Source organism: Sus scrofa, chromosome 4 (assembly GCF_000003025.6).
Source record: "Sus scrofa isolate TJ Tabasco breed Duroc chromosome 4, Sscrofa11.1, whole genome shotgun sequence".
NCBI lineage: Eukaryota > Metazoa > Chordata > Mammalia > Artiodactyla > Suidae > Sus > Sus scrofa.
The window spans coordinates 84,174,397-84,192,120 of record NC_010446.5 but is presented as its reverse complement, the minus strand read 5'-3'; the positions used below and the strand labels follow the sequence as shown (position 1 = coordinate 84,192,120).

At 41.1% G+C, this 17,724-nt stretch overlaps 2 protein-coding genes across 7 annotated transcripts in view; one reads left to right on the top strand and one right to left on the bottom strand.

Annotated features, from left to right (window-relative positions):
* The window catches only part of POGK (pogo transposable element derived with KRAB domain), a 15,877-nt gene extending 12,749 nt beyond the window's left edge, over nucleotides 1–3,128 (top strand). For 4 of the 5 annotated variants that reach the window (XM_021088566.1, XM_021088568.1, XM_021088567.1 and 1 more), the window contains one exon: nucleotides 1,264–3,128. The gene's annotated coding sequence lies outside the window, so the exon portion shown is untranslated. 5 annotated transcript variants of the gene reach the window in all.
* On the bottom strand, nucleotides 2,044–17,640 carry TADA1 (transcriptional adaptor 1). 2 transcript variants are annotated; one of them, XM_005663143.3, is made up of 8 exons: nucleotides 17,378–17,455; nucleotides 12,510–12,601; nucleotides 12,181–12,246; nucleotides 11,187–11,284; nucleotides 9,525–9,729; nucleotides 8,148–8,299; nucleotides 6,221–6,383; nucleotides 2,044–5,771 (listed from the first exon to the last, which is right to left on the bottom strand). In XM_005663143.3, the coding sequence occupies exons 2-8, from the start codon at nucleotides 12,510–12,512 to the stop codon at nucleotides 5,619–5,621; spliced, it is 840 nt and encodes a 279-aa protein (XP_005663200.1). In that variant the 5' UTR covers nucleotides 12,513–12,601; nucleotides 17,378–17,455; the 3' UTR covers nucleotides 2,044–5,618. The 2 variants fall into 2 exon arrangements, with proteins under 2 accessions (XP_005663200.1, XP_001925145.1); XM_001925110.5 differs by having other exon boundaries at nucleotides 2,575–5,771; nucleotides 9,525–9,734; nucleotides 17,378–17,640.

Sequence of the window (17,724 nt, the reverse complement as noted above, 5' to 3'; positions counted from 1 at the left end):
TTTCCTTTAAAGTATGATTAGGTGTTTCCATCCTACTTGCCTCTTTCTCTAAATGAAATGCTAAGAGAAGTCTTGTCACCACCCCATTACACACCCCATATATGCTACATAAGTTGAAGAGTGACTTCTTCCCTGCCTCCAAGTCATATCATTGAACCCCAGTGTAATTCTGAGATCCCAGGAAGTTATTATTACATTCATAGTCACTAAGATCGCTTTTTTCTTCATGTTCCCTACTCTTCTGTTCCATGAATTCTGCCTTCCTTTTCTGCTGACCATTATACTGCCTCCATTGGATATCAAACTTTGAATTATAGTGCGTTTTTATCCTTTTTACCCTGCCAGCTTGTTAGGTAACACCTTTGTGCGTTTTTAATTTTTTTTTCATTTTTTCTTTTCTTTTTTTTTTGTCTTTCTTTTCTAGGGCTGCACCCGCGACATGTGGAGGTTCCCAGGCTAGAGGTCTAATCAGAGCTGTAGCCACCAGCCTACACCAGAGCCACAGCAACACCAGATCCGAGCCACATCTGCGACCTACACCACAGCTCACGGCAACACTGGATCATTAACCCACTGAGCAGGGCCAGGGATCAAACCTGCAACCTCATGGTTCCTAGTCGGATTCTTTAACTACTGAGCTATTACGGGAACTCCCATTTTTAATTTTCTAAGCTATTTGCTGCCCAAAGGACTAGATTGAAAGCTTCTAGAAGAGGAAAGGGAGAAAACAATGCTGGGCTCCATTTATTTCTGATCACAACCATGAGCTATTCTTGATCTCTGTACATCTGCCTGTCTTTTTTGTTGTTGTTTTTGCTTTTCGGGGCCGTACTCGAGGTATATGGATGTTCCCATGCTAGGGGTCAAATTGGAGCTGTAGCTGCCAGCCTACATCACAGCCACAGAGATGTGGGATAGGAGACATATCTCCGACCTACACCGCAGTTTGCAGCAATGCTGGATTCTTAACCCATTGAGCAGAACCATGGATTGGATCAAACCCACATCCTCATGGATATTATGTTGGATTCTTAACCTGCTAAGCCACAACAGGAACTCCCATTGGCCCTGTTTCTGAGCTGAGGCAGTGATAGAAGTAGACAGGGGTTCTCAGCGAATAAGACATTAGGAGACATATGGACATAAAACTGCCCTTCTCATCTGTTTGGAAATCTAACAGAATAATTGTATTCATTAAAAGTTATACCATATGTAAAATACAAGGGTTAAATCACACTTAGGGTGACTCTCTCTTTTTTCCAGCAATTGGAACTGTGTTTGGAACAGTTGGGGAAGAAGGTCCTTAAGAAGATTCCTCATGGTGTGGATGCATGGAAGAAGGCCATGGGGCTCAAACAGTGCAGGTCTGGACAGCAGCCCAGGTCTGGACAGCAGCCCGAGCATCCCATCCTGGGCAACAGCTCAACTCCGCCCAACATCGATGAGGTGCCAGAAAAGTCTAGGACCCTTAATTCATCAGAGACATAGTTAGAAAAGAAACTACTTCTGCCTCATTTTCTTGTTTTAGAGATGACTTCATGCGTCCGTTAAAGGAAACCTGTAAATAGGAATGAACAAAGGTATTTCCTGGAGATGAGACCATTTGTTCAGCACCAACAAGAGACTTACATACGGGCCCAGCTCCACTGCTTTCCTTTCTGTGGAGAAAACCTCAAGTAAAATGTTTTTTCTTCTGCCTTTAAAAATGCTTCCATCAGTAGAACCTGTCCCCACACAGGTCAAGACTGCAGAGAAAGCTTTGTAGAAATGGTCATTTATGTACACCTGCTACTTACACATTGCCTCTTTTTGGAAAAATGAGATACTGATGATCATAGCAAAATTCAGACGTACTGGCCTGGAGCCAGCAGATGGATTTTCTATAGACAAACTAGGTTAGTGTGGAAGATACAGGTTAAAATAAACTATGCTGTTTTATTTATCTTCCCAATCTGGTTGGCAGCTAAACTTTTTTAGGGTCTCATTTAATGGCCCTGTTTTTCCTTATTATATTTAATGATCGGGTAGCATTTAGTACACAAGCTCTTCTGTTCTCAGGCTGCCTGCTGGAGAAATCACCATAAATTATCTGCTGTCTACATGGTACAAGGCTCACTGACTCTGATACTTGTTAATTTCTTTTTGTTTTGTTTTATCATAAGGGTGGTGAGAGGGCTTGAGCCTTTAGCCACAGCTGTCTCAAGACTTCTGATCTTCTATCCTGCAGAAATAGGTGGGAGGCCTTTGAATTTTTACACTATAGTAATTTGCATTCCCACATAAGTTGAGTGTTATGAAAACATTCCTTCAAAGCTATTTGTGCTACAAAAAATATGCCAGAACCTCATAGACAAAGCCATTGCTATAAATGTCATTCCAATGTCAAAGCTGGATAAAAGACTACCATAACCACTTTCCCTTCCAGCAGACCCAGCTCATTTATATATTATGCTGTTCTTGGCATCTTGAAACACCTATTTCTACTCAGGTACTCATTTTCCTATTAGTCATTCTTTTTAAAACCAGTTTTCCTCTAAGAGGGGAAATTTCACTTAACTTCTTATATCTGAATAACTTTGAATGTTTGTTTCCCCATTTGCTTTTACCTCTACTGTATTGTCATCTCAAATGGCATCTAAATCCAGTTGTGTTTCATTCCAAAAGTTTTCATTCCCTCCCATTTCACTTAATTTATCCTCCACTGTTCTGGTTTCTGGTCTTTTCCTCTTTATGTCCTATTTTACTTGCTTAGGGAGCTTAAAGGATTTTCTAAGACCTAATATTTGGTTCCTGCACTGGAGCCATAGTTATATTGCAGAGAAGAGTAGAAAATGGGTTCAACTCCTGTTTCATTCCACCAACACCTTCTTGAGTCTCATCATCAGCTGATAGATGATGCCTTACAGGTTGCATAGCACTGGAACTTGAATAGAGTAATGGCTCTACTGTCAGGGTTTTTCTGGGCTCATTCTTCCACTGACTTAATTATGATCTATGCCTAACCGAGCCCTAGTACAACTATTTTGCAGAATGGCCTAGAGTTACTATAGCACATATTGAGACATAGTTGTACTCCCCAGTAGATAGGAACTGACTCCAACAATAAACTTTGATAATAAAGACAATAATAGGCTATGGTGGTTTTATTTGTTTATCTGCTAGCATTATAAAAAGTCACATTTCAAATTCTCCTTTACACTTAATTTTCCAGTTTGGAGAACTGGAGAAGTAATATATATTAATTACACCTTTGAATAAAATATATTACACCCTTGAATAAAAAGTCTGTTCATGAGACGTCAGTAAGTAATGTCGGTGTCTTTAAAGACCAAGGAAAATGTTACGTGTGGTTTTAATCTGGCTTAAAGGTGGGGGAAAGGGCTCTGGCAAAAGCAGCCCTTTCCTCAGTCATGTTTTGAATACTCTCAGAAATAGTACATTACCAAATCACATGAAAAATTCATAAAGGGATATTAATTTTAAGAGAATGGAAACATGCTAACAAGTTGATAAACAGAACTTAGTGTCATGTTTTCATAAATTTCTTTAAAAAAATCAGTGATGAACCTACATGCCCTTTCATGGTATGCTTTTAGTAAAATTTGTCCTAACAATTTACCATGCCCATAGATTCAATTAAATATTAAGTCTACTCAGGAATAATCTAGACATTTGTTCATTTTTAAGCTGTGAAAATCAACAAATCTGTTGGCCACAGCATTTAAGTCTGACCCTTAAAACCAAGCTTCCTTACCATCATTCAAACTGGAGGCATTTTGGTGTGAGTCAACCACTGAGCACATCTATCTATGGTCAAAGTGAGTTATCATTTAGCAGACACTGTAAAGTCCGACTGATCACTTCAGGCAATGGGAGAAGTGTTGGAGGAGCTGCGTGCTTGGTTGATCCCTGCAATGGGTAATGAAGGTCGTAAGAATGTGTGCTAATAAGCCAGTGCTCGGTGCCCAGGAGAAAGTAAGGTGGGCCTTATCAAACCTAGTTTTGCACAATGATATGCTTACAGCTAAGGTTATTACTGAAATCTCTATGGGAAAAATAAGTTTTATTCTAAGTATGAAATTATCCACCAGAGTAGGCGACTCTAGGAATTTAGATCAGGTTCCAGAGAGTAGTGAGGAATCTGGAGGCTCCTCTGCTACATAGATTTCTATGGAACTTGCCACTACAACAGGCAGCGGGACACGTTCGAGGCTTATAGCTGCCTCTCCATCTACAGGACACATGAAATTTAACACATACTTAGCATTAAGGCTCAGATACATGGAAGGTTCAAAGCAAAAGGTGGTTGGGTATCAGTTGAAAATTCTTACTAAAAATTCTTGGGTTACCTAAAACTCTAAAGGGCTTTTCAGACTTGTGCCAAGAACAGAAACTAAGCTGTTTATGTTTTCTTTTTAGTCTTAAATCTACATATCACAAAAGGAAGAAATGACATGCCTTAATTGAAACTTCCTTTTTATCTTTCTCATCTGGTACATTCTTTCGAAAAGTTTCTGCTAAGCACTCATAAAGCAAGGTTGTTCATATTTCTGTAGAAGGCAGTATTCCTTATATGTTTTCTTTAATAAATAAACAAGTAGGTTTCCTCCCAAAAGGTTTATTTGCCACATTTAAAGTACAAAAACCAAATACACAGATCCAGATAGTGAACGATATATACATATCTATACATATATTTAGACCTACTTATACTGATCTGTGCATTCTAATATACCCACCAATAATTAATAAAAAGCAACATACCTCTAAAGAAACAAATCTGGTTATTAGTAACACTGCCATTTGAAAGGATAGAAAAAGATGTTTCATAGGAATATAATTACCAAGTATAAGTCCGGTATGTTTACAAGGACTTCTTAAAACATTCTACAGCAATAATTAATAGATGAACCTGCCAATCAAAGTCTTTGGGAATAATAACTCTATAAAAGAAACGAGTTATGAGGAGACATTTTATAAGCTCAATTACATTCTAAGAGCTTGTTTTGATTTGGGTTTTTAATTTAAAGGACTTTATTTTGGCTAATAGTACAGCATTTCTAAGACTTTTCTCTGGAGTTGTAATGAATCTTTAGGTAACTACCTATATCTGTTAAAAATTAAACTGGTCACAAAAAACTAAATTATATATTAAACTGGTCACTAAAAAAGATAACTTTTCTCTTCAGGAGAAATGCAGAAATTTTAGACTTGCCAGATACAGAATATGTGAAGTCCCTGAACACGCAGACATCCTGCTGATTGTGGGGACTAAGTTCTAACAGTTTCTTTGTTTCAGAATGCCACCTACCTTGCATGCAGACCTTAGGATACGAAGCCTCAGATGCCTAAACATCTCCACTCCAGGCACAGAATTTTCTCAGTGCCTATTCCCTTAACTGGGAACATATACACAAACATACAGAGATATATGGGTCATTATCAAAATCAGATTTATATTAAAGGCTTCACAGCAGCAATGTAAAGTGTACTGTCACATTTCCATAGGAAAGGTTATATTTACATAATACACTTCAGTCCTGAAATGCAGACCCCAAAACATTCAACTCCCAATAATCAATGAATTTGCTGAAAGTCCCACACCCTCAAATCCTATTTCAGCAGAGCAAAAGACCCTCCTTGGCTGCCAGGCGCTGGCGGTGGACTTTGTCTTGCTGCAGCTCTTCGTGATTTGGGTGCCAGAGCTTCATGATGATCCTTTCAATGTTGAGCGCATATACAGTGTGTGTAGGAATGACTTCCCTGTGTACCTGGGGTTAAAAAAATCAGTATGTCTCCAATTATACTTCAGCATACTTATTTTTCCAACATAGAAAATGAAAATAAGGTTTATATCAACAAAATACACAAAAGACATGCAAATCTTTAAACTTTTATGTCAGAATCTAATGAATCCCAAACCAGGTTAACAAGAAAACAAGGAAATAGCAAGGCTTTAAAATAAGAATAAGGGGACAAGGAGGCTTTTTTCTTTTTTTTCCTTTCACTGGGGAGGTGACGGATGGGGGAGGTAAATTAGGAAGGACTACTGAGCCCAGGATTTGAAAAATGAGGCTAGTATTCATGGCTTCAATAACAAACAATAAAAACTCAAAACCAAAGGCCATAGAAAGGCAAAGCTAGTGAATATCTTTGTAGACTTGAAGAAACGTTGAACCTATCCATAAATCTTGGTAAACCTTAAGAAGCCAAGAGTTACCTGCAAAGCTTCAAAGAGGTCGTACATGTTCACTGGAGGCAAAGATGCCGGCAGCGTGTCCCCCGAGCACGCTAGCAGGAGCGCAGCCTGCTGCTCAGCATCATCAGGGGGCGGGTGGGACGCTGGATTCTGACCAGCACAAGGAGCAGAAAAGGCTGGAGGGCTGAAAAGAAAATATTTCAGAAATATTCCCCATAACTAAGGTGGAGATAACCAAACAACCAGAATAGGGATGGGCTGCTAGAACACTTCTCATGATAAATCTTAAAGGGAATCAGAAATCCAATTATTTTTCAGCCAGGGTATACACAAATAGTCTGTCATTTTAACTTTCAAAGGCAGCCCATCTGTTGGGCTGGAAATAAAATGTAGTGCGACTGCATTTACCTTCCTCTCTCCACAATGTTAAAATATTTACTAAGTCAGTATACTGAGCCAAAATTGTTTCCTGCCCTTAAAGAGCTTCCAGTTGGGGGGGGGGAGAGAGAGCATGAGTGAGATCTTAATTTCTTAATTAAGGGAAAATGAAATCGCAAAAAACTGACTTGGAGAGGAAGATAAAGGGTACTGGAGACAAGAGGATCAAAAATAACAAGCAAGAAGATAAAGCCAAAAGGAGCAACAGGCAAAAATAAAGGGTGAAGAAAACTAAGCCAGATCTTGCCAATTTCCCAGAATAGAACCCAAATATAACATCAGCTGGGAAGTTAGGCGCAATTTTTGTATCATAATACAGTAGGAGATAACCTATGCAATTTTGGAGAACATGCAAACGGTGAGGAGGGAGCTCGCTGGAAAGCACAAGTGAGCGTGGGTCGGTGTCAGACAAAGGCAGCCCTGTAGGAGAAACAAGCAGGCAAGAGGAAGGCAGGAGCCCCACAGGGACAGGCCAGCAGGGAAAGGGCAGCCTGGAGGCCTGGCAGGGGCAGACTTCGCTCCAGCAGGCACGCACTACAAGGGGCCACTTTGGGGTTGGTGTGTCTCTAAAGAAGAAAGACTCGCAAAAGAGAACAATAATCCCAGATATGCCCGAATGAGATTGAGAAGGTAAACCTTTACCTATGGCAATCTGAATGGAGAACCCGATTTAAGCCAGGGCTCTTCAAAATGGGCCTGATGAGCTGTGTCAAGGTCTTCGGAGCCATGAAACAGGCACCAGTCCCACTGCCTGCCATGGTGTCAGCACTACCTGCTCTGTGGGCTCCCGCTCAGCCCTCCCACCCCACATCTCTCACTCTTACTTTCCTGCCTTCCCTGCCCGTTACTTCCTCCCCTCCACCCCTCCTGCCAGCCCTCCCAATCACACCTTCTTCTCTGAACTTTAACTCCTTGTCATCTCTTTACCGCTCTTCTCCCTTAAAAGAGACAACCCAGAGATGAAGGTCATCCAGGTCATCTCAGAGGGATGACTCAGGACATCAGAGAGGTCCTGGGGGCTCCCAGTGGCATGCAAACAGAGGTTCCAGAGATCGGAGCCAAGAGACCTGCACAAGAGGATGCCAAGGGCTCCACCACAAAAGCCAGAGGAGGACCTGGAAACACCTACTGCTCTTCCTCCCACCATCAAGAAACTCAGCATTGACCCCACAATTACAGGCCATGTTTCTGAGTGACAGCCGGCCCATTCCCACCACCAGGACACACTGTGGCAGGGGACCACTCCACTGCACCTCAGGAAGTTGGGGGCACTCACATTAAACCACAGGCAGCAGCCAAACACTACAACTTCACTTCTGATATAAAGAGTACCAAAAGACTCCACTAGTTACCATGCAAGGGCGCAACTTAAGAAAATAAAACCGGAACTGCTCTCAGAGATACCTTAAACATGCAGAAACCTAACAGTCAAGTATTTAACAGGCGTCTATTACATAAGAGTAGCGTAACCAACTGAAAAGGATGCAAAATCACAAGAAACTTCATATACCTTTCTATCAAGTTGTTGTATGCTACTACACTATTCTTCAGGTATGGCTGTGGGGTCACATTACTACCAAAGGCATATTTAAAATGACCATCACGTAATCGGTAAGCTTTCCTTCTTGACACAACTGATGTCAATATATCTTTAAGGTGATTCTGTAAAAACAAGAAAAAAAAGAAAAACAGCATGAACTCCTCTTTAAAACTAAACCATAAAACTCCCACTGACCAAAAAAAATATTTATTAGCATTTAGTGGATAAAGATGTGAGAAACCAAATGAATGTAAAGAGTCACAGAGCTAAACCAGAGTAGGAGCCTATGGGAAAGAGCAAAGGGAGACTTGCTATTTTATCCAGCTCTATTTAAGATGGGCTTGCCCTACAAGAAATTTATTAAAGTTTTTATATCTCTAAATTGGCTCTTCTCTCAAAAATGATTTTCAGATACTGTTAAATAAAAGTCTAAAAAGAAACATTTTTTAAAAGGCAAACTACCTTGAAGCTTGGTTTAAAATGGGACAAAAGTTTCAAGATCAGTGGTGTATGGGTTGTAGTGTCCAATCTACTAAAATCCTTGCCTGAAAAGAACCTTGCTTCTCTCAAAAGCCACATAAATAACAGATATATAGGAAATAAACAGAAAAATCAGGTGTTTAGTATTTCTTCACCTTTGTGAGAGCCAAGTACATAAGAGAAGGTACTCTTGACAACAGAGACAGAACTGGTCCCGGCCTACCATTTATTAACAGAGGAGCTGGGATGGTGTTTTCAATTATACCAATAAAAACATCTCACATCAGGACATAATGGTACAATTTATAATTTCCACACACAGAATTCATTTGATGTTTATAACCACATGAGATAGCTATTACAATCTTGGAGGTACATGTGAGGAAAAAGAGCCCAGATGAATGACCCAACGTCACTTGACAATACCTATGCACTACAGATCCTAATGTATGCTTTGTCAAATAAGTAAGTGAATAAAATGAATGCATGAAAGAGTGCACTGAGACAAGAATCCCATGGTTCAGATGTCAGGTCTACTAATACTCTTCAAATGCTATACTACAGCAAGATCAGTGATTTTAACCTTTAGGACTGGCAATCTCATTTTTTGGGTTAAAAACTATTCCCATGCTGACAAATTAAACGTCAGAAGTGTTATGCCATAAGTAACTTTTCTGAAAAGCTTAGTCTGTTAACTGAAGGCAACTTTCTGGATTGTGATGTTTCTCCTCTCAAAAGAAAACAAAAGCAATGATGACAATTCTGAGATCAGATCGATAATGAGTTCTTGCAATGCCAACTTAGAACAACACACACGAGCTTGTCACATTCAATCTGTAAGACTGTTTCTGCCACCAGCAAACCAACCTCCACCGCATAGACCACAGCTGAGACAGCCTCCTCGGTGACGTTGTCCAGCCCGTGCTCGTAAGCAGTCACTATCATTCTCCCTTCAAGCTGACCCCGAGTGGGAAGCATCATTGTGTGGGAGCAAAGTTTCAAGTCATCATCATCTTGGGGATCCTTTGCCACAAACTGCTGGGCTCCCGAGAGGGGATTTTGAGGCTGGAATCTATGCTATGGGTAAGAAAACTTTTCAAGATTATTCATTACTGTGGCAAGTAATAAGATACAAAAGTAACCAATGTATTGGACTGGAGAGCCCACAAATGAATGCCACCAAAATCATACCACAAGGATTTAAAAAAAAAAAAAAAAAAGTAACTCATGCACAAAGAATCACAGATTCATACCCATTACATAGTAACAATAAAGACATGAATTAAGGGGAATAATGGTAGTATACACAACAGTTTATTCTATTCAATTAATACCTTCATAATCACAGAATATTTGGCTCTGTGTTAAAAGTAACAGTTGGGGAGAAGATATAAAACTATTTTCAAACAAGTCAGAGCGTTTTAAGTATACTTATAAAAGTAAGCATATTCTGAAAGTATAAATATATAATTAATGCTTCAGAAAAACTAGTTCACCAATATAACAGGTCTAATAACAAATACTCCAAGAACATGTAGAAAACTGTAACTCTTCAGTTACTATTATCTTCTACTAACAATTTTCAACACAGAATCTTTCCAAAACATAGTCATTAGTTTCTTTAAAGACAGTTTTCCCCAATCTTTTCCACTCATAAAACCTCAGCCTTCGTCTAGGAGATTCTGATAGCCCGTTTATATCTCCCATCTGGGAGATATTACCCGGTGGCTTTTCCTCAAGCCCAACACATAAGATTTTGTATTGAATATGGCTCGTATCATTTGAAGTTTGTATTATAAAAAGCAACACTTGTTGATTCTCCATTTTCCAAGTAAGTATAAAACTGTATTTTATAACAAACATGCCTTTTTGAGCCAAGTATGCCTCTCTAAAGATACTAAAGCCCTCCAGATGGAATATTATTAATACAAAACATAGGGCAAAGGTAGAAATAAATAAATGCTTGTTGATGTTAATAAAGCTATCAACATGCAGTCAAATCTATAAAAGGGATACTTTGGGGAAACGTTGTTCCTTAGATATAAACTGTAAAAAACATGTTATACTAAAATGTTTACAAATCTTATAGCCCAATGCCTTCAAGATTTCTCTGAGAAGCCCCAGAAGGCTCAAGGCCTAGCTGGGTGTCACCAGGATCCTGCCAGAGGCTCTAAGCCTCCTGGACCCCTGGAACAGAAGTCTTCAATCTAAGAAACATTATTCATTCCACAAAAATATTTAAGAGGAGAAAGAACACAGGCATGGTTTTTGAATCATTGAAAAAAGGTGCTAACAATAACCTATTTATGCAATAACAAACTAGAATTATAAAAATTCAGACGGCTAGGACTCACAATCTTTGAAACACTTACTAACTTCAAATATAGTAACACCTTTTTCTCCCCAAATCATAACCTTTTTTTCCAACTCTACTACCAGAAGCATAATACTCATTGAAAAACTAAAGCCAGTTCCATCATACCAGTACTTAAATCAGTCATTACCAAGATCTACTGAAGAACAACCTACATCAAATTTCTGACGAACAGAAGAAAGCTTCTTCTTTCCCTTTGGTTTTCCAGGTTTGGCTGCAGAACCCCCTGTCCAGGGCAAAGATCCAGCACCCTCTACAAGACAGAAAAATAACAATCACCAGAAAGCCCAGGATAAGCTTTATCATGAGACAAATTTTTAATTTTTTTAAAAATTGTTTTTGACTGATTAAGACTATAAGAGGTGACATGTACCACTGAAGCTCCAAAAAATTAGGGGCAAAGAAACCACTCTGTCTATACCCATTTAGTTCGAAGTAACAGGCTTAGCTTCCACACACCTCCCCAACATGCTGCTACCCACTACCTTTGTTCTCACCAAGAGTTTGCCAACATAAGCCAGAGCTCTACCTTTCCAGAGCTCTTATCTTCCCTATGGCTATGGAAACCTTCTCCTAACTCCAAATGCCCTCTCTTCACACTCCTCAGCTTTATCATCCTGATGACCTACCCTCTTCCTCACCTCTCATTTAAGTGATCTAAATCCAGCTGAGCTAAATGGGAAATAAAGACCAAATGCCAGTGTAAGGACAGGGGAATCACCTGCTTTAAAAAGTTTCTATGAGGAGCTCCCATCATGGCTCAGCAGTAACGAACCCAACTAGTATCCATGAGGATGTGGGTTCGATCCCTGGCCTCACTCAGTGGGTTAAGGATCTGGCGTTGCTGTGAGCTGTGGTGTAGGTCGCAGGTGCAGCTCAAATCCTAAGGTGCTGGAGCTGCAGCTCTGATTCCACCCCTAGCCTGGGAACTTCCATATGCCATGGGTACAGCCCTAAAAAGACAAAAAAAAAGGTTCTATGAAAGAATCTGTACTACTACATAATAAAATGTTTCTTCTGAGCAGTTCCAACAGCATTTCATTTGCAAACAACAGATGTATCTGTTAAAGGAAGCTAAAGCCTAGTAAGCCCAGCTTTCAGTTCCGGGTTTGTTGACTGACATCCCTGGAAGTTTTTCCACTCCCTTACCTGGTGTAGACACCAAAATCTGACAACGTGTGAGAATAGCCAGGAGGAAATCGTTGTGAGAATGGACTGAAAAAGGGAAGATTGTCACAAGTCAAATACAGACTATTTACAACATAAGGAAACCACTGTTTTAGTCCTAGCATTTAAGGACTTTGGATATCCCCTATTCTGCCATTCTGTACACTTAATTTTAAATATCCACTTTATTTAAATGCCCTTACATACCACTAAAACCAAAATTTTATTTTTTTAAGTGAAAAGACTTTAATTTACTGCAAATCTGGGAAAACTTCAGAATAGTAAAATAACTCCCCAGATAATTATTTTACCATTATCCTGTGTGAGAAGTCTATGAGCCTCAAGGTCAAACTCTTCTTTGCTGATCTTCTGCTTGAACCACAACTTTAAGTTAGCCCAGTATCTGCAGAAGCAGAAACAATATTAAGAATCACAGGTTTTGCTTCTTCCCCAAGTGCACCTTACCTGCCTCAACTCCCAGGGAAGGAAGGAAATTTTCCATTACTTAGTTGTGGCCCCCGAAAACCCTATGTTGAAGGCCTCAGTCCCAGCTCCTCAGAATGTGACTGTATCTGTATCTTTAAAGAGGCCCTCCATGGAGTCGTCAGGGTGGGGGTGGGCCCTAACCCAATGTGACTGGCGTCCCTGGAAGAAGAGACACAGAGGGACAGCAGGCACTGGCCAATAGGAGAGGCCTCAGAAGACCACAACCCTGCTTACATCGTGATGTCACTTCTAGACTCCAGAACTGTGAGAAATTAAATTTCTGTTGTTTAAGCCACCCAGGAATCAGAATATCATTGGAAGAGGAAAGCCCTCCCTAAAAGGGACTGACTAGTAGCCACAGAATCAGACTCATGAGTCAATGAATCAAAAACCACAGCTGTATCTTTCCCTCCACACTGTCACCTTTCTAAAAGACCTACTACCCAGAAACCTACACTTAAGATTTATATTTATTTTATTTTATTTATTTATTTATTTTTGGTCTTTTTGCCATTTCTTGGGCCGCTCCCATGGCATATGGAGTTTCCCAGGCTAGGGGTCGAATCGAAGCTGTAGCTGCCGGCCTACGCCAGAGCTGTAGCTGCCGGCCTACGCCAGAGCCATAGCAATGCAGGATCCGAGCCGTGTCTGCAACCTACACCACAGCTCACAGCAACACCAGATCCTTAACCCACTGAGCAAGGGCAGGGACCGAACCCACAACCTCATGGTTCCTAGTCGGATTCGTTAACCACTGCGCCATGAAGGGAACTCCAAGATTTATATTTTAGAGCATTATTAAAATGATCAAATCCTGCATCATTAAAAATCGCTGAGAGAGTACACCTTAAAAGTTCTCATCACAAGAAAAAAACTTTCTAAACTATGTATGGTAAGAGTTGTTACCTAGACTTACTGTGATGATCGTTTCACAATATATATAAATAATGAAACATATTGTACACCTGAAACTAATATAAAGTTATATGTCCATCACACCTCAATTTTAAGAAAGATTTATATTTTATATTTTAAAACGTGTATGTTTTATGGTTTGAGGAATGGACATTAATACTGATTCTGGGTGACCTCTTTATTTTCAAATGAACTCAAGTTTTAATCTGGCTGAAGTAATGGGTTTTAAAACACCTCACCACAAAGAAAATACTCATGCATATGAGAAACTTAGTGGTTTTTTTAAAGTGAAAACCAAACACTAATAATAAAAAATTATTAGTTAACTGGTACCTTTTTATACCTTAGCAACATTATTAGAAATAGGAGTAAAATACTTTATTTTTCACATTCACACCCCTTGTTTCCATGCCTAAGGAAGCTTACTCCTTGCTCATGAAACAGAACTAAAAATTACTCAGTGCATGTTTTACCATCACTTTCAATTCACAATTAGCTACTTTCTAATGCTCATTTGGGTTTCTAAGAGGGAAAAAAAAAAAAAAGATTTCTAAATGGAAAGGTTTAATGCTCTCACTGCCCTGTTATACCTATGGCAGGGCTTCTCCTGTATATAAATTAGCTTAGGTTTGGCTAAGTAAATATGTAACCGCTTGGGTTCATGGGCTCCTCACCCTGTCCCCTGGAGAAAACCCATGGCTTTCATGGAGTCTTAAAGATGCCCAAGACCCATTTCATTCAATAGCAAAACGTGTTTAATTCTAGAGCCTGGCACCATGTTTCACCTGACAGTCACACGCCTATTAGTCAATAATTTCTCAACGGTGAACAATGAAATGCACCCCCTCTTTTTTTTTAAAGACAAGAACAATAAAAAAAAAAAAAATGAAATAAAGCTCCACAGAAAAGCAAAAGTCTTTTCCTATCCCATTCTATACAACAAAAGAGGATAGTAATGTGAGAAAAAGTTCATTATTTAAAAGCCCTGAATCCCAGAGTTGCCGTTGTGGCTCAGTGGTTAACAAATCCAATTAGGAACCATGAGGTTGCGGGCTCCATCCCTGGCCTCGCTCCGAGTTGCCGTGAGCTGTGGTGTAGGTTGCAGACATGGCTTGGATCCCTCATTGCTGTGGCTCTGGCGTAGGTCAGCAGCTACAGCTCTGATTAGACCCCTAGCCTGCGAACCTCCATATACTGCGGGAGCAGCCCCAGAAAAGGCAAAAAGACAAAAATAAAATAAAATAAAATAAAAAATAAAAATAAATAAATAAATAAAAGCCCTGAATCCTTATTTTACAAGAAAGATGCAAATACATATTTGGAATATGTGAACTTGTTCTAGAACTAAGGCCAACATGATGCTATCTACCTTCGCAGTAGCAAGCTTTCTAGCCCAAACAGCCAGCACTGGCTATCAAGCTGAAGTATTACCTCACTGTACAGCCATGAACAAATGACTATTTTCCTCAAAAACACCAAAAACAAAGTTAACCTCTATGTAGGTGAGGGTGATGGATGAGGAGTATAGTGGGTCAGACTAGGAAGCACTGGCTATAGCTGGAGAAAATTAAAGGCTAAATCATCAAAAAAACCTCACTAGGTACCCATTTGAACCTGACGCTATAGAAAAGGAGTTAGCTAGCAAAGCTCATGTCTTTCTAGAAGCTGACATGGGCACACAACCTGACATAAAGGATATTATGGCCACTGCATAAACAGAAAACAACTTATATCTGAGTTTCTTATATACCTTATAATTTTTTTTTTTTTTTTTTTTTTTTTGCCTTTTTAGGGACACATCTTCAGTATATGGAAGTTCCCAGGCTAGGGGTAGAATCGGAGCTACAGCTGCCAACCTACACCAAGCCACGGCAACTCAGGATCCAAGCCACGTCTGTGACCTACACCACAGCTCACGGCAACACAGGATCCTTAACCCACTAAGAAAGACCAAGGATGGAACCTGCATCCTCATGGATCCTAGTCAAGTTCGCTACCACTGACGAAACTCCCCTTATATATTTTATCTATGACCAATGACCAAATTTAAATGGTCAGGTTGTACAAACCAAAGCAAACTACTCATGGAGGAAATGTGAGAAATTACTATATAGCAATATCACAGATTGTTCAACCAAGAAGCACTTTTTAAGAAACATAAGGGGGAAAAAGACAGTGAGAGAATGGAAAAAAACTAATACAGAACAACACTGTACCAGGAACTGTTCCTGGCACAAAGGCATATTTTGATTGCACTGTTAGTAGAGATTTAGTTCAGATGTACCAATTTAGCTTTGGCAACCAATTTGACCAACACCTGACAGCCAGTGTTGGCCTTTAAACACCAAACAGGGAATACTAACTTCAACATTTCTGGCAACCCGGAACCTGTGGATCATAGGTCACCATCACATCTAATCAGTCAATTATACACACAAGCCTGGTCCTTCAGATTTATTGTAGTATGGAACATTCACTTTCAAGTGTTTGTAAGCATCCCAGATATAAAGCAAAGCGAAAAGTCTACGGTGTTTAAGAAATATACATTTTAGAAGTACCGGTTGTGGCTTAGCAGTATGGAACCCAAATAGTTTAACCCAACTAATATCCATGAGGATGTGGGTTCAATCCCTGGCCTCACTCAGTGGGTTAAGAATCCGGCATTACCCTGAAGTGTGGTGCAGGCCAAAGATTCGGCTCAGATCCTGCATTTCTGGGGCTGTGGTGTATGCTGGCAGACGTAGATTCCATCCCTAGGCTAGGAACTTCCATATGCTGGGGTGCGGCCCTAAAAAGACAGAAAAAAATTAAAATAAAATTTGTTTCTTTTACGTTTGAAAATAAAATTTTAATAACAACGTTTAGAAAATTTCCAAACTGGTCCTTGTTTCTCAGGAGGGCTCTTTCTACGACCTGGGCCTTTGCTGTATTACTGATTTTACACTAGACCACTTTAGCCTTTGATCCAATTACCAATTATGTAAACTCGGTCCCCTACTAGAACCAGGGTGAAAGTCTGGCTGGGCACCTCAGGGGTCCTTTGCAACCCTGTGTAAGGTATCAGAGGCAGAAATCAGACGCGAGGGTCCCAATCCTGCTGTGACTTTTGAAGAATTACTTAACCGCTCAAGATCTCAGTCTTCTCATCTATCAAATGGGAATAATAATGAGAATAACATCTCCACCGTGAGGATTAGATGAGATAGTACAATTAGCAATTACCGCGCTGAAAAGGTGCTCAATAAATGTCCGCTACTGCTATGTCACTATAACTGCAAAAGTGTTGGGTGACTATTATTTCTCAAGAGGGTCTGTATGCCTTCCAAAATAGTTGTTCACGCTTTACCGACAGTGCCTGCACAGTAAGCCTCCGCCTCCAGGAAGCCCTCCAGGAGCTGGCCGCCCAGCGTGGTGCCGACTCCGACTCGGGCCAAGGGAGAGCCACACGCCTCCCACACCCTCGCGCACGGCCCGCGACTGCTCAACAGGCCCTTGAGCGTGAAGGCGTGGAGTGAGCTTTTCCTGCCCCACCCAGGGCACAGCCTCGGGTGAAGGCGCCCTCCCGGGTCCCCAGGGAGCCCCGGCCCCTCCAGACGGGTCAGAAGAGGTTGCTCGCCGCCCCGGCCCGGGCCGGAGGAACCTAGAGGGCCCGCCGACCGCAACGCAAGAGCTGCGCAGGCCTCGCGGCCGCGGGGACCCACACCCGGGTGGGTCGGCAGCCCCAAGCCAGGGGAGCACCCGCGCGGAGACTTGGACACTGCGTCCGGAGAGTTCTTACTGTTTCACGTTGTCCCCCAGAGCCTCGCTCAAGTTCTTCTTGGCCGCCTCCAGCTCGCTCACAAAGGTCGCCATTGCTCCCCAAGACTCAGCCCGACCTCGGACCTCTCAGCCACAGACACCAGCAACCGAAAAACCAACTCCGTGAAGGCTTCGGCTCTGGAGGCTCCGTCTGCTCCCGTCTGCCCCGCCCCCAAGCGCGCAGAGGACGTTTGTTTGGTTTTCGGCTCCGCCCGCCTTTCTGAAGAGAAAGTGCTGATCCAAATTCGGTGTTTTCGCGGTTCTCTTCCTCCCGCCCCCTCGAGTCACGTGACCCGCCCTACCTCGCGCTTCCCGCGCCCCACCTAA